At 41.2% G+C, this 26,807-nt stretch overlaps 1 protein-coding gene across 3 annotated transcripts in view; it reads right to left on the bottom strand.

Moving 5' to 3' along the window:
* Window positions 1-26,807, bottom strand: part of FGD4 (FYVE, RhoGEF and PH domain containing 4) — a 186,309-nt gene that overhangs the window by 20,171 nt on the left and 139,331 nt on the right. For 2 of the 3 annotated variants that reach the window (XM_073321777.1, XM_073321787.1), the window contains exons 4-6: window positions 25,580-26,057; window positions 9,172-9,261; window positions 6,554-6,699 (exon numbers count right to left, since the gene is read on the bottom strand). In XM_073321777.1, the coding sequence (XP_073177878.1) occupies window positions 6,554-6,699; window positions 9,172-9,261; window positions 25,580-26,057 (714 nt within the window). Of the gene's footprint in view, window positions 1-6,553; window positions 6,700-9,171; window positions 9,262-15,580; window positions 15,795-25,579; window positions 26,058-26,807 lie in introns of those variants that run through there. The other variant, XM_073321796.1, reaches the window with a different exon arrangement.

Raw genomic sequence — 26,807 nt, 5'->3', positions numbered from 1 at the left:
TAAAAGCCGACAAGGTATTAACTAGCTGACAGAATGAGGGAAAAATATTATTTAAAAAATCTAAAGTAATGAATCCTCCAAGGATCCTTTACTACATAAAGGATCCTAGTCTGACCTTCAAAGGAGACCTGCAAAAGTGAAAACAATCTTTATGTCCTATCTTGATCATGTATAAAGGCCTTAAGTAAGGAATAAAGCACTATATAAAATATTAATTCTTCTTTCATTATTTCCATTTAGTGAATGGCATTTCTCTGAGCTGCCATTGTAAGTTATACAACACTGCACTTCTCAGCTGGAGGTGAAAACTCAGGAGGCCAATTAATGCAGAACTGAGAAGATTCCAGTATTGCTAGAAACTATTGAAAAAAATCAGACAGCTTTAAGTTAATTATGATAAATTTCATACTTTGAAAAAAAAAATTAAGTCACTTAGAAGCTTAAAGTAGTAAAGAATGTCATGTTGCTTTAGGTGCACAGTAAACAAGTAGCATTTAGCAGCTTTTCAAAATTTGAAAAATCACTTCGTGCTGACCTTTTCACAAACATACAGAGTTTGCAGCAAGGTTCCAATAGTTTAATGAGCCAAACAAGAAATACCCTACAAATGAAATGGGCTACTTATCTATAGCTGCTAGTTTACCGAAGGTGGTCTGATTTCACTTTCCCTCCAGAGAAACTAAATTTTCAAGGCTGTCTCTAATGCCAGACCTGAAGGTGTCCAATTTTTACAAGCTTGGGCAGTAGGCCATATCAGAGATGTCCAAAAAAGTCAAGCACATTAAGTCTTGGCAAGAATAAAAGTCTACTATGACTTCAGAACCCCTCCATAAGTAGGGCCCTTCGTTTTCATTTTTTATTTTATTTAATGTTTCCCAGGAATGTATTGGTATTTATTACAACACAAACAAAAGGTGAAAATTGGTGGAAAAAAATTACTAATTTTTCTGGGTAAATATTGGGCGGGGGAGGGTGGATGGAAGAAAAGGGGAAAAAGTACAGCAGATTAATGGAATTCAATGTGGTTTGCTGCAGAACTAGAACAGAACTCAAAACACAATGCCAACTCTGAGTTTAAGAAAACAATACAACTCTGATCCCCAAATAAAATTCCATTTGAATAAAGTTTACTATTGTAGACTTAGAACTATTAGGCTACAAATATTTACATTTAATAATTGGGCCACACCATTAGCAGCGCATACACTCAACTTCATCCTTTTCTCCTGTTTTTGTTTTTTTTAACTTGTGAATACTTCCCTTGTGTTCTGAAATGTATTCTGATACAGATTTTCATTTTTGTCCCGTTTAGTGTGTCAGATCTTTAAACTGTTACCTTCTAACAGCTTGAAAAATGTACATGGTGGGTGTGAGATTCATCAGTACGTTCAGATGTGCACGTACTTCAGAGCTTGCGTGCATGTCTGTTTATTGTGTGTATCTTCTAGATTAATACATAGCCTTACTCCAACAGGAAGCGTGGCATATACACACAGATTAATGTATTATTGTAATATCTAAATCTCTCGCAATGTATTGTATTTTCCTAATAAAACAAGTTATTTTTTTATATACTTGAATATATAAAAGTACAGTGAAAATTGGGGCAGGGGGGAAGTGAATAATACTTTTTGTAAAACACAGGATTTGTGTGTGTGGTAAAAATCAGTTTAAATGGAAAATGCAGGGGCTTATCCGTAAGGCACAGCACAAAGTACTCTGGAAGAACATGCAGCGCAGAGGCAGCTTGGAAAGAAGAATCTTCTGATGACAGAACGCATAGTGCCATCGGTGAACTGATGGCTGTAGATAACCAATCCATAAACGATTCAAACAATTTGTGCGTTGGCTGGCTCATCAAAACTACCGGAACCTTGTTACCAGTTCCCAAACCATAACGTTATCCGCAATATATGCCCCTGTTTGAAAATGCTTGATTACTCGTGACAATGCTATCCATTTACCATAGACTCAAAGCCATACCCATTTTCACCCATACCCATTTTCAGTGGGCTAAGAGCACAACGTAAAACTTTAGAGCCTACAATTCCACTCAGTCCTACTTCAGCTAATCACTCAGACAAACAAGTTTGGTTACAATTTGCAGGAGATAATGCTGCCCGCTTCTTGTTTACAATGTCACCTGAAAGTGAGAACAGGTGTTTGCATGGCACTGTTGTAGTCGGCTGTCATAAATATAAAGGGAAGGGTAAACACCTTTAAATCCCCCCCACCCCCCCGGCCAGAGGAAAAGCCCTTTCACCTGTAAAGGGTTAAGAAGCTAGGATAACCTCGCTGGCACCTGACCAAAATGACCAATGAGGAGACAAGATACTCTCAAAGCTGGAGGCGGGGAGAAACAAAGGCTCTCTCGGTCTGTGTGTTGCTTTTGCTGGGAACAGAAAAGGAATGCAGGTCAGAACTCCTGTAAAGGGCTAATAAGCAATCTAGTTAGATAAGCGTTAGATTCTGTTTTGTTTAAATGGCTGATAAAATAAGTTGTGCTGAATGGAATGTATATTCTTGTTTTTGTGTCTTTTTGTAACTTAAGGTTTTGCCTAGAGCAATTCTCTATGTTTTGAATCTGATTAGCCTGTAAGGTATTTACCATCCTGATTTTACAGAGGTGATTCTTTTACTTTTTCTTCAATTAAAATTCTTCTTTTAAGAACCTGATTGCTTTTTCATTGTTCTTAAGATCCAAGGGTTTGGGTCTGTGTTCACCTATGCAAATTGGTGAGGATTTTTATCCTGCCTTCCCCAGGAAAGGGGGTGTAGGGTTTGGAAGGATTTTGCGTGGGAAGACGTTTCCACGCGGGCTCTTTCCCTGTTATATATTTGTTAGACGCTTGGTTGTGGCAGCAATAAAGTTCTGGGGCAAAAGGTAAAATAGTTTGTACCTTGGGAAAGTTTTAACCTAAGCTGGTAAAAATAAGCTTAGGGGGTTTTTCATGCAGGTCCCCACATCTGTACCCTAGAGTTCAGAGTGGGGAAGGAACCTTGACACCGGCGTTGCAAGATATTTACGTGCCAGATACACTAAAGATTCACATGTCCCTTCATGCTTCAACCACCATTCCAGAGGACATGTGTCCATGCTGATGACAGGTTCTGCTCAACAGCTATCCAAAGCAGAGCGGACCGTTGCGTGTTCATTTTGATCATCTGAGACAGATGACACCAGCAGAAGGTTGATTTTCTTTTTTGGTAGTTCAGGTTCCGTAGTTTCTGCATCTGATTGTTGCTCTTTCAATACTTCTGAAAGCATGCTCCACACCTCGTCCCTCTCAGACTCGGAACAGCACTTCAGAGGCTTAAAACTTGGGTCGAGTGCTAGAGCTATTTTTAGAAATCTCACATTGGTGCCTTCTTTGCATTTTGTCAAATCTGCAGTGAAAGTGTTCTTAAAACGAAGATGTGCTTGGGTCATCATCCAAGACTGCTAGAACACGATATACATGGCAGAATGTGGGTGAAACATAGAGCTGGAGACATACCATTCTCCCCCCAGGAGTTCAGTCACACATTTAATTAACATATTTTTTGTTTTTGAAGAGCATCATCAGCATGTCCTCTGGAATGGTGGCCGAAGCATGAAGGGGCATACAAATGTTCAGCATATCTGGCACGTAAATACCTTGAAATGCCAGCTATAAAAGTGCCATGCAAATGCCTCTTTCAGGTGACATTGTAAATAAGAAGCAGGCAGCATTCTCTCCCGTAAATGTAAACAAATTTGTTTGTCTTAGCGATTGGCTGAACAAGAAGTAGGACTGAGTGGACTTGTAGTCTCTAGTGCTTTACATTGTTTTGTTTTTGAGTGCAGTTATGTAACAACAACAAAATCTACATTTGTAAGTTACACTTTCACAATAAAGAGATTGCACTACAGTATTTGTATGAGGTGAATTAAAAAATACTATTTCTTTTGTTTATCATTTTTACAGTGCAAACATTTGTAATAAAAAATTATATAAAGTGAGCACTGTACACTTTGTATTCTGTGTTATAATAGAAATCAATATATTTGAAAATGTAGAAAAACATCCAAAATATTTAATACATTTCAATTGGTATTCTATTGTTTAACTGTGCAATTAATCGAGATTAATTTTTTTAATCACGATTAATTTTTTTGAGTTAATTGCGTAAGTTAGCTGAGATTATTCAACAACCCTAGTCTCAAGATGTCATGACCAACTGGAACACCATTTACCCATGATTAAATGCCTGCTGTAATATAAACAGGTTCTCACTGCCTTTTGTTCAAAACAGTCTTAGTTAATCCACCAAACACAACCCAGCAAAGTCCGTAGAGCTTATAATTCTAGTGCCATTTAGGGTATATGGCTTCACTGCAGAGTTAGCCCAGACTAACCTACCCTGGTGCATCCCCACTGCAAAGTCCTCCTTGTGCAATAGTATCCCCAGTGGTGCTGCACTAGTCAGTGAACTGGGATGGGATTTCTGGTGGGATATCCCATGGTTCTTAGTATGAATTAACCTGGGCTCTTCCGTGAATTTGTTTGCAGGATGCTCTCTCTCACTTAGCATGGAGCTGCTGCCTGTGTCAGCGACATAAGAACACTTTATCTAAGTAACTTCCAAGCGGAGCTCCTCATTAATGCGGACTGTTTTGTACACAAAACCAAACAGCATTCGGCATCAAGAACTTCTAATGAGATCATCACTAAGGAATTCAGTCTGCGAGCCATAAAGTGATTCTTAGCACACGTTCATGAACTAGCGCTGCTCAAATTCTTTGGAAGCACAGCAAAAATGGAGTGAGAAAATGTGGGGTTAAAGTACTGAGCCAGTGTAGGTGACCTCAGTGCAGAAGGAAGGAAGCAGGTAGACAAGAAATCACAGCCTAGATAGAATTGTGGGTTAGCACTGGAGGCCTAACAGAACCTGGGCTTGATTAGCCTGCATTCTCACGGCAAAGCAGGCAGGTTGCCGGACCAGGCTGCAATGAAACTCTACCTCAGGCTATACCCTCAGCTGTGCCTGCTAGCTCTGGGCCACCCCCCCACCTGGAGGAGCAGTAGTGGCAGCAGGGGTGCCCCGGGCCATCCCCAACCCAGAGGAGCAGCAGCGAGGCTCCGGGCTGTCCACCTGTCCCCAGGAGCAGCAGCAACTGCCGGAGCACCTTCCCCACATGCTGGAGTGCCCTCCCCCCACCCCATGTTCCTTAGCACCTAAGATTTAGTTAGAGGTATTTTTCATAAAAGTCATAGCCAGTTCTGTTTATTGCTCCTGACCTGTACGTGACTTTTACTAAAAAACGCGTGACTAAATCATAGCCTTATTCATGAGTGGCTCTGGGAGCATTCATGCAATTTTGCTGTGTGTGGGGCTCCACATGATGATGGCTAAGTGATCACAGTGCCTAGAAGGGTTTGCTGTTTGTCACTGGCATAGCTTTGTGAGAGACAGCCCAGGTTGGAGAGTTAAGGGGGAACAGTTGTCCCACAGTTCCAGGTTGTACTCCGGGATCCTGTCACAGTATTTTACTAATATGACACATAGTACAGTCTGTCTCCTATAATTTGTGCTCTTTCTCTAAGGCAGAATGTAGTTTATGTATGCTATAGCTTTTAAAGCATTACTGAAGTAAAGCGTACTTCCCCTCCCCCAAAATTGAGCAGTTTAATATTTGGGTTCACATTTAGTATCAGATTTTTTTATTTGATGAATCCAAAAAGATGAATTTCTCATATACACCATTATAATAAAGTATTTAATATTGTACGGAATGCAAGCTTAATGTTAAGCATTACTTTATTTTATGCTGTTTAGGTGTTATCTAATTCTGATATTTCCTTGCTTTATAGAAAATGTTACTTTTTTTGAAGAATTAGGTTGGATTAAATAATTTGAGTGTGTGCTGACAACCGCTATGTCTAGTGTTATTACAGCACAGCACACTTCTAGTTATTTGCACTAAGGAGGGAAAATAAAAAGCTTATCCAGAGTACAAAATGCCCATTACACAATATTTTAACACATATACCACCCTGGCTTGCTCTTTTAACATGACTTTCCTTTGAAAAAATGCCATGACAACATCATCCTAAAAATAATTCAGAACCAGGTGTTAATTACTAAATGATAAAGTTAAAACATGTAATAATAAAAGGAATTCTACTTTATTATAGCGTAGAAAGCAACTATAAAAATTAATGCATCAGGTTCTTGCACAATAACTGTATAAACATTCATTTGCACCAATTCCTGTATTTCAGGCAACAGACTCATCGGGTAGCATGTAATCTTAAAGGGCTACTGCTCCCATTCAACTAAAGATTTTACATGTGAGTAATCCCACTGACTTCACTGAGACAATGCGTGTGCTTAAGCTAAGGACATGCTTAATTCCTCTATTAAATGAAACCCTGATGAACAGTAGAGCAGCAGACACTTTTTCCCAGCAGCAGAACTTCCCTGGAGCATTTTAACGGTAAAAGTGTCCTCTGTCTCTGTCATGTAACAATTTCTATGCTAGCTCAGACCCATTATTAAAAGGCTTAGTATCTTTCAAAACAATTCTTACCATTCTTGCATTCTTTTCTCAAGCTCCGGAAGCAAGAATTTACTGTGGAAGGCATTGATCGATGAAATATTAGAAAAGATTTTATTGACCACCTCAGCTGGAAATGAACCCCTGTTAGCTTCCTCCAATAATCTGCCATAGAATACCTGCAACAGAGGAGAAGGACTTAAAAGTTAACAGGCCAATGTGCATTTCTGTTATCTTTAAGTGGTACACAGCAGACAAACGCGCCCCCCCCCCAAGCATTTCAAGATGGTTACTGCTGTTGCTAAACTGTGGGAGCATCCAAAATTACTGAAGTATTGTCCCCCCACTTCCCCTCACCTCCTTCAGATATCAGTGGAACTCCTCACCCCAATGTGCCCTCCAGGAGCCAGAGCAGCAGTGAAGCCCTGGGGAATAAGGCACTTCCAGAACACATTGGGTGCAAGTGATGTCATCACACTTTGCTTTCTTTCAGTTTGGACTACAGGCATTCTTTCTATCAGCTGACTGGCCTTTCTTTCTGGCCTCTTTTCCAGTCCTCCATCCTATCTTCTTTTCTTTGCTTCTCCCTCATAATCCCCTTTCCCTTCCCACTTCCATATTCTTAAGAACATAAGAATGGCCATATTGGGTCAGACCAAAGGTCCATCCAGCCCAGTATCCTGTTTACCGACAGTGGCCAATGCCAGGTGCCCCAGAGGGAGTGAACCGAACAGGTAATTATCAAGTTATCTCTCTCCTGCCATCCATCTCCACTCTCTGACAAACAGAGGCTAGGGACACCATTCCTTGCCCATCCTGGCTAATAGCCATTAATGGCCTGAACCTCCATGAATTTATCCAGTTCTCTTTTAAACCCTGTTATAGTCCTAGCCTTCACAATCTCCTCAGGCAAGGAGTTCCACAGGATGACTGTGCATTGTGTGAAGAACTTCCCTTTATTGGTTTTAAACCTGCTACCCATTAATTTCATTTGGTGGCCCCTAGTTCTTATATTATGGGAACAAGTAAATAACTTTTCCTTATTCACTTTCTCCACACCACTCATGATTTTATAGACCTCTACCATATCCCCCCTTAGTCTCCTCTTTTCCAAGCTGAAAAGTCCTCTTGTTAATTTATCCCCTTGATGCTCCCTTGCTGCCCCACACTGTATCTCATAAAACACTGAGCTCAGCATGATGTTTTGCAGCCATCACCCTGAGCACTTTGCTTGTACATTGGATCCCCTTGTCCTTTTAGAAAATGAGCGCTTTGGAGACAGGGGCTGTGCCTTCATGTGTGTTTTAAGACATCTAGCACAACAGGGCTCTGATTCTGAATCTGTGCCTTTTGGTACTACAGCAGTAGAATTAAAAAAACCCCATCACCTACAGAATCATAGAAACGTAGGCGTGGAAGGGCTTATAAACATTACATAAGTATTATTTTAATTACATTTAGGGATATAAACACAGCCTCCACCATTCTCCTTTTTTTCCCCATGATGCTGGTAGTTTTAGGTGCAATCCGTTAGCTTTTCTCTGAATTTTGCCTGATATTTTGGAAAAACTTGCATGGAGAAATTCATCTTAAATTGGGATTGTGAAAATACTTCTACAATGTCAGTCAAAAGAGACTAAAAGTAAATTTGAATATTTTACTGTGATTTCTTATGCCCCTAAAACAATGCTCTTATTTGCAAGAAAGGTCTATTTTCAACACATGTTCATGTAAGACAGCTATGTTAATCATTTCTCTCATATTCATGAGAGCCAAAACAGATATGCCTAAGCAGTCTGACAGCTACCAGCTGTTTAATATAGCAATTAGGACTTTTCAGACCTGATCTTGATTTACAAGCTCATGTGCTAGACCAAGGAAACATCAACATGAAATGAAGACGAAAAACACTGTTAGCTGACAAAGCAATGCATGATCAGAGATATCTAGGTATAGTGGATATATATGAGAAAGTAGTCAGGCTCAAAGAAAATTAGAGAACTGCAGATAGTTTGACATTTAAGAAATGACAAATATAGTTTGAAGCTGTGAAAAGTGCAAGCACTCAATTCTTCCATCACAGAATATGAGTAACTTCCATTCACTTTAATAGAAATTAGGCAGATCATGTGATGGAAGAATAGAGAAGAGAAGGTTTAAGATGGGATGCTTCTCTTCGAGGTCACTGTTTGAAAGCTGGCTAACATCAGTAAACACCAAAGTTCTCCCAGAGACATTGTTCAATGGCTTAGTGTGCAGGTGATTACATCAAACACATACCACTAAACATTGGCACCCTTGTTGGTAGTTTCAGTAAAGGCCAAGAAATGAATGGGCAGAGAGGTGAAATTAGCCTCTCCTCTTTCTAGGCTGTCCCACTGGTATGGAAGCTTGCACTTCTATTGCTCACACTGTGGTCTAAACACAAGAGTTCAGTTTCTATGTCCATCAGGGACCAGTATGTTTTGCAAACATTAAAATTATTTAAAAACAAAATGAAGTAGTTGTGGCAAAAGACTGCTTAGTTGAGAGGATTAGCAGAAGGCAAAAACCCACAATCCCTTAATGTGGTTTTTACAAACAGATAAAGCTCACATGAACTGCAGTATAAGTAAGTAAAAGAATGAAGCACTTCTTAAAGCAAAATTCACCTTGTCTAAGAGGTCAAGTCGGCTGACATAGGCTCTTTCCGTATGCAAAAGCTCATCAGCAATTTTGTGACGTTTCTCCTCATCTGTCTCCTGAAAAAACATAAGATTCTTTTTCTGAATAGTTCAGGATAATTCAAGGTCTACATTTAATTAGTAACTTCCCCCCGCCAAACACAAAGTAATCCAAAATGACATAAAATTCCCAAAGGATTTACCAGGAAGTAAAAATCAGGAGCAGTGCAGAACAAACACAAAACATGTAACAGTTTTCCTGTTTGTGCAGATGGCTTTCTATTATTACTAGGTATTTGCCAAACCCTTCCATACTCCCCATCCCAGATTCCTACCCAGTTGAACAACTAGTGCCCTGATAATTACCATTAACATTTCAGAGCTGGATGAATTAATTCTTATTTTTTGCCAGATGAATTCAGCCCTTTTTTTTGGTTTCCAATATAGTTTAAACTGACTGTTCTTTGCACGACTTTGTTAATCAAAATTATTGCACAAACATTTTATGTAGACAATCAGGCTATGGATTCCAGATAATAGGTTAGCTGCAGTAAGAGTATTCATCAGAGCTGTGCAGGAAATGGATTTTCTGTTTCATGGGAAATTCCACAATTCTGAATTCCACCCTCCATACTGAAATTCCAAAAATTATTATTCCAGATCATTTTGTTCCAATTTCAATTTTTAAAAAATATGATATATTAAAAACCAGAAAAGAATTGCAACGGAGTCATTCTGAAACAGAAAAATTGAAACGCTCCATTACAAAAGGCTTGAAACAAAACATTTCAATCTCAGGGGGAAAAAAAATGAAATCAACATTTCCATACAACATTTTGATTTTGATGAAATGGCATTCTCTAATGGAAAACCGTCCCATGGAAAAATTTTGGAACAGCTCTACTATTCACTTGTGTAGCTGTTCACCTTATTCACATGGCGTGAAATCCTGGCCCGATGAAGTCAATGGGAGTTTTGTTATTGGCTTTCATGGGGCTAGGATTTCATCCAAGATATTGTTTCCACTACGTGGCTGTAAGAGTAAATCTTTTATTAAGAAGAGGAATTGAGTAAGTAATTTGTGGTGCGAATCTTCCAGCAAACACATTTTCACGACTAAGACACACACGTGCTGCAGACATCTTTACAAACGTTTGCAGAACACTGAAGTACATCACTTTTATTTGATAGTCCGTTAGCGGCTCATTTTTTGTAGTATTCACCCAAGCTTCAATGCTATTACCATCCTTGAAACGTTAGTATCTGCAAGCAACTGAAACACACTTCGGTCCTAAGCTTTAGGGCTGCCACCAGTCATATTGCTGCATGCCAAAACTTTGCCCTTCAGACTTAAGTAGCTGCTTTGACAAGACAGTCTCCATTAAATCTGCTTAACCATATAATGACCACTGTATTATTGGAGCTTATAAAATAGCACTCCTACTGTCTACATGCACTCAGAAGCACCGCAGACACCAGAAAAGCTTAAACAACTATAGGATGCTGTAGGTTAGTATTATAATTTACAGATAAAGTCTTACATTTGGACTTTACAAGCTACAAAGATTCTTGGTTTTTCTGCAAAAATTATTTGCCCCTCCCCCCCGGCCAAAATCCCAGCAGTTTCCCCAAACCTGTGGGAAGAACCATTTCACTACATATTTTCAGGGTCCATGTATTACAGAACCTAGTTAAAGGAAAAAGCAAGCAGGGACCAGACTTGTTAAAATAACGCAACTGTGATATTGCCAACGCAAAGCATTAAAATTATCATGAGTTAGGGACCTCAAATGTGGGAGATTAAAAAAAAAATCCTACCATTTTTAAGCCAAATACATTTAAAAAAAGTTTGCCATCTGCTTTTTCCCCTTTTAAGGGGAAGCTTCCCACAACCAAAGGGAAAATTTTTTTGGAAATCCCTTCCAAAATTTTACCTGAAACACACACAAACGTGTATGAATTTCCACTCTGGGCCATCTCCTAACCCCTGGGGTGGAGAAGCTGTCATTCTATCCTCTCTGGTCCTCTGCTGGATCACCACCCTGGTCTCTCCTCCTGTCCCATTTCCTTCACTATCCCACTGACTTCTGTCTCCTGCCCCCATATTTTCCCTCCTTTTCCCTTTATATTTCCCCCACAGTTGCCTTCTTTTCCTCTGCATCCCTATTAGTCTCTTCCTAAACCTTTTCATCTTCCCATCTCGTTTAGTCTTCTCCTACCTCTTATGTTCCTCTGAACCACCTCAGCTCCCTCTTGCACCCCACATTCTCCTCTCCAATCTCTTCTCTGGACCCTATGGTAGATGGACACCCAATTTCCTCCTCTCCTCATCTTCTCCTGCTCCCACATTGCCCCATCTCCACTCAATATGCTCCTGAATCCTACGCCTCCTCGGTCTCCTGCTGCCCCCCTTTCTTCTCTGTGCCCCACTCAGGGCTGGTCTACATGGGGAAATTTACCATCCTAATTATATCATTTGCGTTTACGTTGCTTTGGAAACAATATAAGGTAAACTAGACAAAGGCGCTCTTATTCCAGAATGGGAGTGTCCAAGTGTGGAATTATACTGGTGTAACTATAACAGTAAAATTTACCAGAATTATGTTGGTAAATTTGCTCACACGTAGACAAGCCCTCAAACGCCAACCATGCTTTCTCCTAGTCTCCCACTCTGTACCCCGATTCAGCTATTCTCAGCCTTCTGCTGCCACTGCCATCCCCATGTGTGTCCTCACTCTCCTCTATTCCCCAGATTCTCCTTCTCCTTGTGGTTTCCTGACTAGTCCCCCAACCACAAAACAACAGCTATTTCCATAAGGTCAGCCTGGTTTCACTCTCATTGAAATAGTGGGAAGTGGTGGCCAATTTAGTAGGGGTAGCCTCACTTTCTTATATGGACACTGTAGGGAAGGGACACTCAACCTCTCCAAACTTCTGTATCCCTTCAAGGAGTTTGATTGGTCTTGCGTACCCTCAAGTTACACCTCACATAAAAACTACTTGCCTACAAAAATCAGGCATAAAAATAGAAAAGGGTCACAGCTCGCTGTTACTGAAAAATTGCTTAGTTTTTCATTTTTACTATATAATTATAAAATAAATTAATTGGAATATTGTACTTACATTTCAGTGTATAGTATACAGAGCCATCTAAACAAGCCATTATCTGTATGTAGTTTGTACTGACTTGGCTAGTGCTTTTTATGCAGCCTGTTTTAAAACTAGGCAAATATCTAGATGAGTTAATGTACCCCCTGGAAGACCTCTGCATACCCCCAGGGGTACACATACCCCAGGTAGAGAACCACTGTGTTGGAAGACCTGATGTGCTTGGCCCAGTTTCTATGCACCATGGCACAATGAGAACACCTGAAATACCAATGCCTTGGCTCACAGGAAATGGGTTCCCCAGTCTCAGACTCTATTTTAGGGCCATGTGAGATGAGTGAAGGTAAGTTTTTAGATGGGGCAATGTAGGAGAGGGGAAGTGAGTCTTCTTTGCAGATCGAATATTGGTTATTACGAATCAGTGGAAATAACTTTTAGGTTATATTTTTAACATGTTCCTAACGTGGGTATGTTATAAAAATGAAGCGATGTGAAGTTGAGTTTCCAGTTACTGTGGTTGTTTAAAGAACGAGTAGTACTTGTGGCACCTTAGAGACTAACAAATTTATTTGAGCACAAGCTTTTGTGGGCTAACACCCACTTCATCAGATGCATGCAGTGGAAAATACACACACACACACACACAGAGCATGAAAAAATGGGTGTTGCCATACCCACTATAACGAGAGTGATCAGTTAAGGTGAGCTATTATCAGCAGGAGGAAAGAAAAACTTTTGTAACAATAATCAGGATGGCCCATCTCCAACAAATACGGTTGTATCGTAGAGCTTGGCTGTAGACAATGGATCGTGTGGTGTAGTCTGGATGAAAGCTGGAGGCATGTAGGTAGGAATAGCGGTCAGTAGGTTTCCGGTATAGGGTGGTGTTTATGTGACCATCACTTAGCACTGCTACAACCGCATTTGCTCCAACCCCTCAGACAGAGACAAACACCTACAAGATCTCTATCAAGCGTTCTTACAACTACAATATCCATCTGCTGAAGTGAAGAAACAGATTGACAGAGCCAGAAGAGTACCCCAAAGTCACCTACTACGGGACAGGCCCCATGCTTATTTTTCCCCCTACTGTTACTCACACCTTCTTGTCAACTGTTGGAAATAGGCCATTCTGATTATCACTACAAATGTTTTTTTTTCTCCTGCTGATAATAGCTCACCTTAACTGATCATGCTTGTTATAGTGGGTATGGCAACACCCATTTTTTCATGTTCTCTGTGTATATATCTATCTATCTAGATATAATCTTCCTACTGTATTTTCCACTGCATGCATCCGATGAAGTAGGTGTTTTAGCCCACAAAAGCTTATGCTCAGATAAATTTGTTAGTCTCTAAGGTGCCACAAGAACTTCTTGTTCTTTTTGCTGACACAGACTAACACGGCTACCACTCTGAAACCTGTGGTTGTTTAGTTATAGGAGCCTGGAAAAAACTTAGAATCTCAGGGGAAATTTTAGAAGGAGCCTATTTTAAATTATTTCCTGTGTCAAAGACTTAGCTTAAAAATTATGAAAAATTCAGCTTTGCTCTGAAGAATTAGGGTATTGAATCTGATGACTAAAATCGTTAATTAAAGGGATGAAAGAGGGATTTTAGACCTGCTTTACGTTCAAGTCTCAGCCTTAATGATGGAAGTATAACAATGTCTCCATAGTATGATATGTACATGTATATGGACAGAACATGTGTCTCTCTTCACAACTGGGAAAATTGTTAAACAGATAGTGAAAGTGGGAAAAAATACTGAATTTTTCAAGAAAATGTATAAACAATTTTATATATTTCATGGAATTTTTGCATACTCTAAATAAGGCATATTTTGCAAAAAAAGCAAAACAAAAAAACAACCACATTTTTCTGACTATGATCAGTATTGTGCCAAACTACTAATGACTTATAATTAGATTTTTTGTAGTTGTATACAAACAACTTAACATTTTAAATAACAAAAATGGAACATACAAATAAGAATAGCAAGATAGATAATGTACTAGGGCCACAGCATGCCTTCTTGGTTAAGCGGAACTTTCCACTGACCTCAGTAAAGAGGTCTATTTAAAAAAACTGATGGCTTGATATAGCTCCAGGAAATCATCTATTACATGAAATATCACAAAGGAACATAAGAAAAAGAAGTATTCTCTATTATACACAAAAGATTAATATTAAATGAAAACTACAAGATTCCAAAATGCTGATTAACAAGGTGTTGGGGTGGGTGGGTGCGGGCTCTGGGAAAGAGTTTGGGTGCGGGAGGGGACTCTGGGCTGGGGCAGAGGGTTGGGGTGCAGGAGAACATTTAAGGTGCAAGGTCCTGGCGGTGCTTACTGCAGCTCCTGGGAAGAGGTCACCAGGTCCCTACAGCCCCTAAATGCATGGGGGGGGCCAGGGAGGCTCCACGTGCTGCCCTCACGCCCACAGGTGCTGCCCCCGCAGCTCCCATTTGTTGCTGTTCCCAGCCAATATGAAGCTGCAGAGCTGTCCCTTGGGGCGGGGGCAGCGCACAGAGCCTCCCTGGCCGCCCATGCGTCCAGGGGCTGTAGGGACCTGGCAGCCGCTTCCAGGAGCTGCAGGGAGCCTGCCTTAGCTCTGTGCCCCTGCTGTGCCACCAACTGGACTTTTAACGGCCTGGTTGGTGGTGCCAACTGGAGCTGCCAGGGTCCCTTTTTGATTGGGAGTTCCAGTGGAAAACCAGACACCTGGCAACCCTATGCTGCTATAAGTTATCTATTCCAGTCAGTAACTTAGAATAGATAACTTTTGTGTTCAGTCTTTTAACAGCTGGCTTTTTCAAAATATTTAGCCACCCAGACCAGAACACCTTTCCTGTTTCACCCAGCTCAACTGGCAAAATCCATGTATCAGACAGGACTGCAAATAACTGATCAGTTTACAGATGAAGCCTAAAATTATGCATTCTATGTGGTCTGGGTACACACCTCTTACTACAAAGTTATGAGTGTTTCTCCCCCTTAGAATCATTTTATGGTGATACAAAACGAAAAAACAAATAGTTTGCATTTAAGTTACTGCCTGAACTGAGACATTAAGCTGTGATGTGAAAAAAGCCTGCAGAGATTAAAAAACATATTACACTTCCATAGTTAAAATATTAGCAGTATGTAGACATTTTTCATAATCCTGCAATAAATTTACAAATCCTGTGAATTTACATCAAACTTTTTCTATGAACTACATCCCAATTTATTTGAGGCAGTTTCTACTGAAATTTGCAGATCGAAGTAAACTAGCATCAATCCCTTACCAACAAAGCTTTTCCAATTCTGCCAGCAAACATGAAGAGGGTATGGGAATATAGAATATGATTCTTTCCTTTCCAGACTGAGTCCTTGCCTCAAAGGATTTACAATCTAATACAGCAAGTGACATATGAAGGGTGGGGAGAAAAATATAAAGTATGTATAATTTTTATATATCATCACTACTGCCAAACTCATGTGTTCAAAAATCATTAGTTGGGCCCCAGAAATAACGAGTGGCCTAAAAGCAATGAGATTTAAAAATATAATTCATTTGAAGTTCCTTTTTATTTGACTTGGACTTCCGTGGAAGGAAAAGGCCTAGGTAGGGAGCATCGAATCGTGGAAGTCAACGAATGGCTACGCAGATGGTGTCGGAGAGAAGGCTTTGGTTTCTTTGACCATGGGATGGTGTTCCATGAAGGAGGAGTGCTGGGTAGAGACGGGCTCCATCTTACGAAGAGAGGGAAGAGCATCTTTGCCAGCAGGCTGGCTAACCTAGTGAGGAGGGCTTTAAACTAGGTTCACCGGGGGAAGGAGACCAAAGCCCTGAGGTAAGTGGGAAAGCGGGATACCGGGAGGAAGCACAGGCAGGAATGTCTGTGAGGGGAGGGCTCCGGCCTCATACTGGCAATGAGGGGCGATCAACAGGTTATCTCAAGTGCTTATATACAAATGCACAAAGCCTTGGAAACAAGCAGGGAGAACTGGAGGTCCTGGTGATGTCAAGGAACTATGACGTGATCGGAATAACAGAGACTTGGTGGGATAACTCATATGACTGGAGTACTGTCATGGATGGTTATAAACTGTTCAGGAAGGACAGGCAGGGCAGAAAAGGTGGGGGAGTAGCACTGTATGTAAGGGAGCAGTATGACTGCTCAGAGCTCCGGTACGAAACTGCAGAAAAACCTGAGTGTCTCTGGATTAAGTTTAGAAGTGTGTGCAACAAGAGTGATGTAGTGGTGGGAGTCTGCTATCGACCACCGGACCAGGGGGATGAGGTGGATGAGGCTTTCTTCCGGCAGCTCACGGAAGCTACTAGATCGCATGCCCTGATTCTCATGGGTGACTTTAATTTTCCTGATATCTGCTGGGAGAGCAATACAGCGGTGCATAGACAATCCAGGAAGTTTTTGGAAAGCGTAGGGGACAATTTCCTGGCGCAAGTGCTAGAGGAGCCAACTAGGGGGGGTGCTTTTCTTGACCTGCTGCTCACAAACCGGGTAGAATTAGTGGGGGAAGCAAAAGTGGATGGGAATCTGGGAGGCAGTGACCATGAGTTGGTTGAGTTCAGGATCCTGACGCAGGGAACAAAGGTAAGCAGCAGGATACGGACCCTGGACTTCAGGAAAGCAGACTTCGACTCCCTCAGGGAACGGATGGCCAGGATCCCCTGGGGGACTAACTTGAAGGGGAAAGGAGTCCAGGAGAGCTGGCTGTATTTCAAGGAATCCCTGTTGAGGTTACAGGGACAAACCATCCCGATGAGTCGAAAGAATAGTAAATATGGCAGGCGACCAACTTGGCTTAATGGTGAAATCCTAGCGGATCTTAAACATAAAAAAGAAGCTTACAAGAAGTGGAAGGTTGGACATATGACCAGGGAAGAGTATAAAAATATTGCTCGGGCATGTAGGAATGTTATCAGGAGGGCCAAATCGCACCTGGAGCTGCAGCTAGCCAGAGATGTCAAGAGTAACAAGAAGGGTTTCTTCAGGTATGTTGGCAACAAGAAGAAAGCCAAGGAATGTGTGGGCCCCTTACTGAATGAGGGAGGCAACCTAGTGACAGAGGATGTGGAAAAAGCTAATGTACTCAATGCTTTTTTTGCCTCTGTTTTCACTAACAAGGTCAGCTCCCAGACTGCTGCGCTGGGCATCACAAAATGCGGAAGAGATGGCCAGCCCTCTGTGGAGATAGAGGCGGTTAGGGACTATTTAGAAAAGCTGGACGTGCACAAGTCCATGGGGCCGGACGAGTTGCATCCGAGAGTGCTGAAGGAATTGGCGGCTGTGATTGCAGAGCCACTGGCCATTATCTTTGAAAACTCGTGGCGAACCGGGGAAGTCCCGGATGACTGGAAAAAGGCTAATGTAGTGCCAATCTTTAAAAAAGGGAAGAAGGAAGATCCTGGGAACTACAGGCCAGTCAGCCTCACCTCAGTTCCTGGAAAAATCATGGAGCAGGTCCTCAAAGAATCAATCCTGAAGCACTTGCATGAGAGGAAAGTGATCAGGAACAGCCAGCATGGATTCACCAAGGGAAGGTCATGCCTGACTAATCTAATCGCCTTTTATGATGAGATTACTGGTTCTGTGGATGAAGGGAAAGCAGTGGATGTATTGTTTCTTGACTTTAGCAAAGCTTTTGACACGGTCTCCCATAGTATTCTTGTCAGCAAGTTAAGGAAGTATGGGCTGGATGAATGCACTATAAGGTGGGTAGAAAGCTGGCTAAATTGTCGGGCTCAACGGGTAGTGATCAATGGCTCCATGTCTAGTTGGCAGCCGGTATCAAGTGGAGTGCCCCAAGGGTCGGTCCTGGGGCCGGTTTTATTCAATATCTTCATAAATGATCTGGAGGATGGTGTGGATTGCACTCTCAGCAAATTTGCGGATGATACTAAACTGGGAGGAGTGGTAGATACGCTGGAGGGGAGGGATAGGATACAGAAGGACCTAGACCAATTGGAAGATTGGGCCAAAAGGAATCTGATGAGGTTCAATAAGGATAAGTGCAGGGTCCTGCACTTAGGACGGAAGAACCCAATGCACAGCTACAGACTAGGGACCGAATGGCTAGGCAGCAGTTCTGCAGAAAAGGACCTAGGGGTGACAGTGGACGAGAAGCTGGATATGAGTCAGCAGTGTGCCCTTGTTGCCAAGAAGGCCAATGGCATTTTGGGATGTATAAGTAGGGGCATAGCGAGCAGATCGAGGGACGTGATCGTTCCCCTCTATTCGACATTGGTGAGGCCTCATCTGGAGTACTGTGTGCAGTTTTGGGCCCCACACTTCAAGAAGGATGTGGATAAATTGGAGAGAGTCCAGCGAAGGGCAACAAAAATGATTAGGGGTCTGGAACACATGAGTTATGAGGAGAGGCTGAGGGAGCTGGGATTGTTTAGCCTGCAGAAGAGAAGAATGAGGGGGGATTTGATAGCTGCTTTCAACTACCTGAAAGGGGGTTCCAAAGAGGATGGCTCTAGACTGTTCTCAATGGTAGCAGATGACAGAACGAGGAGTAATGGTCTCAAGTTGCAGTGGGGGAGGTTTAGATTGGATATTAGGAAAAACTTTTTCACTAAGAGGGTGGTGAAACACTGGAATGCGTTACCTAGGGAGGTGGTAGAATCTCCTTCCTTAGAGGTTTTTAAGGTCAGGCTTGACAAAGCCCTGGCTGGGATGATTTAACTGGGAATTGGTCCTGCTTCGAGCAGGGGGTTGGACTAGATGACCTTCTGGGGTCCCTTCCAACCCTGATATTCTATGATTCTATGATTCTATGACTTCTGTTTGAGCATTTAAGTCACACGGACTCTACATTTTCAAGCTTTTCTCTGCAACCAAGTGGGCTAGAACTATAATTTAAATGAAGACTGATGTTCTCATGCAATCTCTTGGTTCCAGCAGCTGGTGCTTTAAGGCAAACTCCAAATAATATGAGTCTTGCGATAAAATCATGAGAGCTGGCAACATTATTATATCATCTTATTTACTAAGTACATCTCTCTCTTCAGCTTCCCTTCAAGCTGCCAAATATTACAAATATAAATTTATTGTCTATCTACCCACCTTCAAGAAAGGGTATACAGATTTCATTACCCCTGAAGATGTGACCGCACTAGTTTAGACACTGCTGTCACTCCTATACACAATGCTAAAGGGATGACCTTTTGAATATTCTTCCCTAGGGAAATGTAGCAATGTTCACACTCTGACTTCTGTCCCTTCAGGGAAGGCAAAGCTACAGAACCTAGGGCATAAAGGAGAGCTGTTTTCTCGGTCTCACAAGTGTGGCAAAAGGTGTGTCCTTTTCGGGCAGAACGTTCATCATACAAGAAACTGTCCCGTCCTTTTCACAGACCAAAAGCACACCACATCACATCTGCAGCGTGCATGAACTCTGGGATACTTAAGTGTGTCTACAATATTGCAGCCTGTAGCACGGCCACTGAAAGCACATGTCAAACAAATGCTTTGTTTACTGAAAATACACAATTGATTTTAATCTCCTTAGAACACAATAGTCTATATTCTGATTTTCCGTTACATTCAAAAGGGGTAGTCAGACTTGTTTCTTTTCTTTTTTTTTTTTGGGAAGGGAGGGGGTGTCTTCAGTTAGTTCTAATGGAACACTTCTCCCAGAGTGTTCTCTCATACAGCTGTGGCATTTTTGTACTGTTCAGCCTTTGTGTTAGAAAAACACATCCCATTACACAAGACTGGCAATTTTCTTAAGATCTTCTCTTTAAAGGTCTTTTGCCATGTGTTATTTGCAGTTCTTGATTTTTTCTTACATCCTGTAAAGTGTTTAAAACTCAAGTTCCACACAGGATTATTTTTGCAGCAATAACAGAACAACTCTGCCACGTCGAGTGACCATTTTGTTAGAATCCCTTTACAACCTGTAATTCCATAATGCCTTAGTCAGATCTACCTGCTATAGAACTGAGAGAAGGAACAGAGAAGAACGTTCAGAATTCGCTCTCTATTATGAGCTCTGGCTTCACAATAGTCCCCAGCCTCAAACTCAGCCCCATCCTTGAAGCAATGGATCTACTTATCTTTTTAAGACACACACATTCAGAAGGCAAGAATATTTCCCTCTCCTCCTTCCCTTTTCTTAAATTTTAGGAATACATTTCAAAGCATCAAAGGTGCTGGGCAAGGAATATAGCTGGTCGTTTACATAGTGGATCTCTAGCTTTTAGTACTGCAGCTCCATTACCCCATTTTAAAAGTTGGTGATTTGCCACAGCCAATTTTTATTTTTTGTATTTGACACTAGATTCAAGAAGGACACAAGACTGAACAGTTCTGTGACTTTAAATGTCTACAGTTTAATTATATACACTGATCTAATCTGGGTTTTTAAAACTATAATTTGATTTTATGGATTTTTGGCATGTTCAGACACCATACGATTTTAGTGAGAAGACTGGGCCCATTACAAACTGCATAGTTGTGCAATATTTGGTTGAGTATCTGCTAGTTTCCAAGTTTTAACCATTTCTATGGTTAGTTTTCACAGAAATCACCGCTTAAAACTCAGCCTTAGAGTGATAACTGGGAGCAAGTGAAAGCAGTATTTTCATAGCTTTATCACTGACTTCTTTGTACTCTCCTTCAACAGAAATCCAGAATTCCTGGTTTGTTGGATTTGAAAACTTGGTCTTCAGTGTGATTACTTGACAATTCTAAGACTTTTGTAAGATAAAATACCTAAGGTTGGAATGGAGTAAACTGTTACCTAGATCAGATTTCAAATCCAATTGGTATTTGCAGATTCATGTCCAACTCCAGGAAAGTATTCATCAAAATGAGAATACAAACCAGAAAAAATGAGTTAATATTTGGTCTCATTAGAATTTTGATCACTTTCCCTCTTTTAAAAAAAGATAAAAAGTTTGACAACATCTCTAAGTCTGGAAACATCTCAGTACTCTTTTCTATGCAGCATCTCCAAAGACAAAGCTTTTTTATAAATCCCCTGATTTTCTCTTTCAGATCTAGCATATCTGTATTCCTAGTTTGAAGTGTTAGGTTCTGTGCACTCAATTTGCCAAATATGTCCATCAGGTAAATCAATCAAATGCGCTCAAGAAGCCCCCCTTACAAACGTAATCTGCAAGGTCTGTTTTCCCAGGAGAAAATTCTCATTTTTTCAAGCAATTTAAAGATGTGTTGTAACACTTTCCCACATGACAACCACCTGACTTTACTGTGAAAGGAATGTAGTCAGAACCCATCTCAGCACATTATACTAAAATAACATGTTCACTGCCCAGGATTTTACATTATTGTAACAACAATGTTGAGGGCCTCATGTATTTCAGGGTGCAACTTCTTTGATGCCAAAGCTTTGCAAGGAATCATTCAGTTTCCATGTTGCTGCTCTTGCCACTTTCTTTACTCATGGCTGCAACCCCAAAGGTCTCTCGAGTTATAGCACCATCCGTGCACAGCCACCCTCAGACATAGCCCAGTTAAGACCTTCATCCACTATGAATTTACTGAGGATCATGAGTATTTCCTCACTGGTTGTTCAGGTCGGGGTTTCTTTGCAAAATAAAAAGTCCTTCAACTATTGCACTTACTTTTATAAATCTCAGATAACACAGAAGTTGAGCCATGTTAGCTACGTCTGTGGTTGATCAAGCTACAGTGCAAATATTGACTCTTCTTAAATTTGTTCTATCAACTGGTCCTGGATGTTTTCTGCAAGGTCATCAATGCACCGATGGAAGGTGTTATTTGACAAAGGAATGGTTTTTTCGTGTCATGGCTGCTTGTTTCCCATATTAGAATTCTACACGTCTATTACTGATGGAATGAGACGGGTCCTACCAATGGTATGTGCTTGTTTGCTTTTTGTAATCTGCATGGCCACATAAGATGCCTCTGAGGAGTTGCCTCTTTAGACGTGACTTGGGGGGGGGGGAATGCTTTAATTCTTCTAGTTTCTGAAGGAAAAAGCATGGCTTTTGTTCACGAATTCCAAGTGTTGGTTTCTAAATGCTCTTGGCATCATGTTTTCAGTTACTAACACTTGAAAATAAATGACACGTTGTAGCTGTGGACGTTCTACAGTCACACTGTGACATGAATATCCAGATATAATAGAACTATCATTGTGTTCTCTACTTTTCTTCCTCTGCTGTTGAACTTTACTAAAATCACCTTCTTTGGTCAAAGATATTTTACATGTAGGCTTAGCATTTGGCAAAAATCACTCCATTATCAAGACAAGACACACCTGTCTCCACCTCAGTCTCCTTGCCCTATCTGCTGGCACTGGTGCTGCTGCCAGGACTGGGAGCCTCTCTTGATATGTTTACACTTCTCACAGCAACCCCCCAGTCCGAGTAGACAGACTTGGCTGGTGATAGGGTTGCCAGTTGTGGTTGGATGTATTCCTGGAGGTTTCATTATGACGAACTTTAATTGAAGATTAATCTTTAATTCCTGGAGACTCCAGGATAGTCCTGGAGGGTTGGCAACTCTTGCTGGCAGGACTCACGCTACTGTGCTAAAAACAGCTGTGTAAACATTGTGGGTTGGGCTGGGAGGTTCATTGCCATGGGCAGTGATTCAGGCTTTGAAGCGTAGGGGGAGGAGGGACTTCAGGGCCTGGAGCCCCAGCCCAAGCCACAACTTCAAAGCACTGTCTACGCAGCTATTTCTAGAGTGCTAGCGTGAGACCCACTAGTCCAAGTCTCTAGCCCTGGGCTGGGCTGGGGGCGCTTGCTTCCATGGGGAGTCCCTGGGCACTACAGGCATACGTTTTGCGCCCTTTACTCCAGCAGGGGGCTCTAAGCTGAGAGACTTCTGACTGACTGCTTCCCTCAGCAGGAAGTCTCTCTGCTGAGAGCCCGCCCTAGGGGTGGAGGACACAGATGCTGCCCCAGCACCAACAGCAGCATAAGACACAGACCCATAGAGAGGGGTCCAATTTAATTGCGAGTCCAATTTAATTGTGTCCTAATTAGGAATAAACAAAAACAGGCATATAGATTAAAATTTGTTCCCAAACACTTGTGGCTTGCTCATGACCCCTTCATGGCTCCCCAAAGAAACCACGGTTCACAATTTGGGAACCAGAGTTTATATCTACTGCTATTGCTAATTGTTAGATTGCATTTACACCATCCTGTTTTTTTTTTTTTTTTTTTTTTTTGCTGTTGAGTTGGGATGTTAGGCAAAAATAAAATTGCACGTGCTTTCTTTTCCATTCTCTTTTTCACAACATAATCTGCTTCTGCAGTTGCTTGAAGATGGTAACAAAAGTCTGCACCCAGGACTGAATGAAGGTCTTGTTTGTATTGCAAATGAATATATAGTTCAGAAACAGTTGTCATCTCTAATGTAATATACTGGGCGTTGAATGTTCCAGGGCTGGTATTACTGTTCTATATTTTAACCATTCTGACTTTGTGTCTGCTTCTTTATTCTTCTAGCACCAAAAGGTAATGCATCTAGCCATAACTGGTTCAAATATTACACCTATTCTTTTTGGTCAGTTAGGTCAGATAACATCTGTTGGCTATCCACGGGGCCAAGACCAGGCACAGATGGGATTGCTCTCGTTAGCATTTTCTCCAGGCATTTGCCCAGTTCCTTCCTATATTTTAGATTCCAGCAGCCTCATATTTCTGCCTTTTCCTGTACATACTGCCAACACCTGTTGCATAATTTGGATTCCCATTCTGTATTGCCTGAGAAGTGTCCAGTGTATTGTACTGGCCTAGACATGCACATAAAAAGAAACAGGCATCACAGAACAGGAAGCAAAGAAATATAATAGAAGGTGTGGCAGGGCAAAGGTACCTTGGATTCCTATCAGACCTATGCACAGATGGGATCCTAACACTCTTCATCGGCAACAAGGATAACCTCCCAGTCACTGGCTAAGATATTCAACAGTACACATGTGAAAATTTGAGACCTACCTTTCCCATGCACTGTTTATCCTGCACACACACAGGATCACCAACTATGCAAAATTAAATGCCCGGTGATATGCTGTTTCTTCCATAAGTGAAAACCCAAAAGAAAATACACAAAAGACAAAATTTGTGGGAACAAAATATACATGCGGGGGGGGGGGGGGGGAAGCAGTACAAAATCACAAAAGCCTCCACCCACAGACTGCTAAAATACATAATCCTATAGCAAACTGACAGGTAGGGAGAGAGAGACACACACACAAACAGAGGGTGGGTGTGTGTTTCAGATAGCAACACTCAAGTATGTGTGTCTAATTCTGTCTGACAGACCGTAGATATTGTCTTTTACCTCAAGTATTAGTGGGCTGTGGTTTCAAGACCAAGAGCTTGGTTCTCTCCTTCTCTTCCCCCTGAAGTTTCAAGTGACCCTGGTGTGCAGCAAAGTGGCAATCACACAAATCTAGCTGGCCATGGTTTTGTTACAATACAGTGACTCATGGACTAAAAAGTCATCTGCATTTGGAAGCAGGATGTGATTTTTTTGCAGTTACATTTTCCAAGATCAATTCACTTTCACCCACTCATTTCCTCTTAACAACAACAAAAGAAGTCCCTACTAGGAAATCTCAGATTTATCCCCCGTGTAATTCTACTGACTTCAATGGGATTTCAACAAGGGATAAATGTATCTCTTCATCCCTGGTGTCTAACTGGGACATTCCAGTGGCTTCCTATTGTCTTGCTAGATCCGTTCAATGGGTTATACTCGAGCTAAGCTCTCACAAGCCAGTTCTGTCTCCAGATGTCTTGATGCTGCTGTGTTAGTGTGTGTTTTTTTGCCACTCCAACCATTTGTTCCTCCACCTTCTCTCATAGCACAAACATGACTAGACATGCAAGTTTAGGTCAGTTACAGTTCTTTTCTAAAATGCCCTCCTTTACCTCCTTCACTAAACAATTTGGAAGAGTTGCCAAATTTTGCATATTCAAGATCTATGAGGAGTCCCAGCTTTGGTGCACTGGGACATAATAATGCCACTGCACAGCACATAATCTGGGTCTATTTCCACAGGTTAAAAGTATTCAGCCTTTTCAGAAGTGCCTCATTAAAAGGCTAATTATTGTTGAAAGGTTTCTGGTTATTTGATTTTATTTATTTGCAGAGCTGGTCACATTTTTTCAAAGTTTAAAAGAATAAATGGGTTGTGAGGGGAAATCAAAAATATCTTCCATTTTGAATGGCTCTATAAAAACTTATTTTTTTTATTCGAAGCACCTGGAAAAAACACAGGCACAGTTGTATGCAAGGAAAAAATACAGAATGTAATTTTACCTTTGCTTCTACATGCTCCTCTTCCTTATTGAGTTCCTCATTCTGTTTTTCCTCTACATTAGTATTAGTTTCTACAGTTTCATTTTCAGATTGGAACAATGTGTCCCTGCTTGGAGTCCTGCAGCAGTCAAGAGTTTGCCCTGTGCAGACCGTTGTAGCTTGGAGTGAGTCTGTAGTAGTGCTTTCTTGTTCCCCATTTACTAAGTTACTGTTGACTGCAATATCTGAAGCTGGAGTGGATGTATTGGTGCTATGTTCCAGTAATTTATTGTCCTTGCATTCCATCTGGCCTTGTGCTACTACTCCATTGGCCGTGTGTTTCTGTACAACCTGAGTTTGACCTGTATTATTTCCCTGCTTTTGTAGTGGGTGTTGGGAGAGGAGTTTTGGCTGAGGTGATGCTGACCCATATCTTCCTTGAGATTTAGCAACCTTTACAACAGAGGATTCTTTCTTCAAATCACTAGGACTTGAGGGACTAAAAGGTTAAAAAAAGAAAAAAAGAAAAAAGAGTTAAGGGCAACATTAGAAAAAAAGTGTTTAACTTTAAGAGGGCATTTATATTGCACAACTTTAAACTTCTGCAAAGCTATTTTTATTTGCTAATATTAGAAATGTTCAGTTGTGCAGAACATGTCTAATATAGGCCTTCCATGGTGTAAAGTCATATTTAATTCAACAAATCACACGGGCAACAGTATACATCTTCCTAGAAATTAAAATGGTGTCCATTGTCTGCCTGTTAATAAACAACTTTTATGACACTCCTCACTAGTAGAACTCAAAGAACATTACAAAAGTGGTCAGTATTATTATCCCCATTGTACAGACAGGGAAATGGAGGCACATAGCTGAAGTGACTTGTCCAAGGTCACTCAGCAGGCCAGCAGCAGAGCTGGAAATAGAATCCAGATCTCCTAAATCCCAGTCCAATGCTCTGTCCATAGACCCCTCTGTTCCCATGGCTACACTTAAGTGTGCAAGAAACATTATTTTAATTTTTCCATTTTCCTTACTATATTCTGATATAGTAAAAGCTTTCTATTCTTAATATAGCTCTACACGCTTATCTTTATAGTCCAGACCCAGGTCAGTCAGTCAATTTATTTAGTGCCACCCTTTCAGATCCTTGTTGCTATCAAGAGGAAAGCCGCCTTTCTGTTCATGCCTCATCAGTTCAAGTCAGTCCCAAACATGCATCTGTCCCTGGCATGTACCCCGAATTTTG

This window comes from Lepidochelys kempii, chromosome 1 (assembly GCF_965140265.1).
Source record: "Lepidochelys kempii isolate rLepKem1 chromosome 1, rLepKem1.hap2, whole genome shotgun sequence".
In the NCBI taxonomy this organism is placed as follows: Eukaryota; Metazoa; Chordata; order Testudines; family Cheloniidae; genus Lepidochelys; species Lepidochelys kempii.
This window is presented reverse-complemented; position numbering and strand designations above follow the sequence as displayed.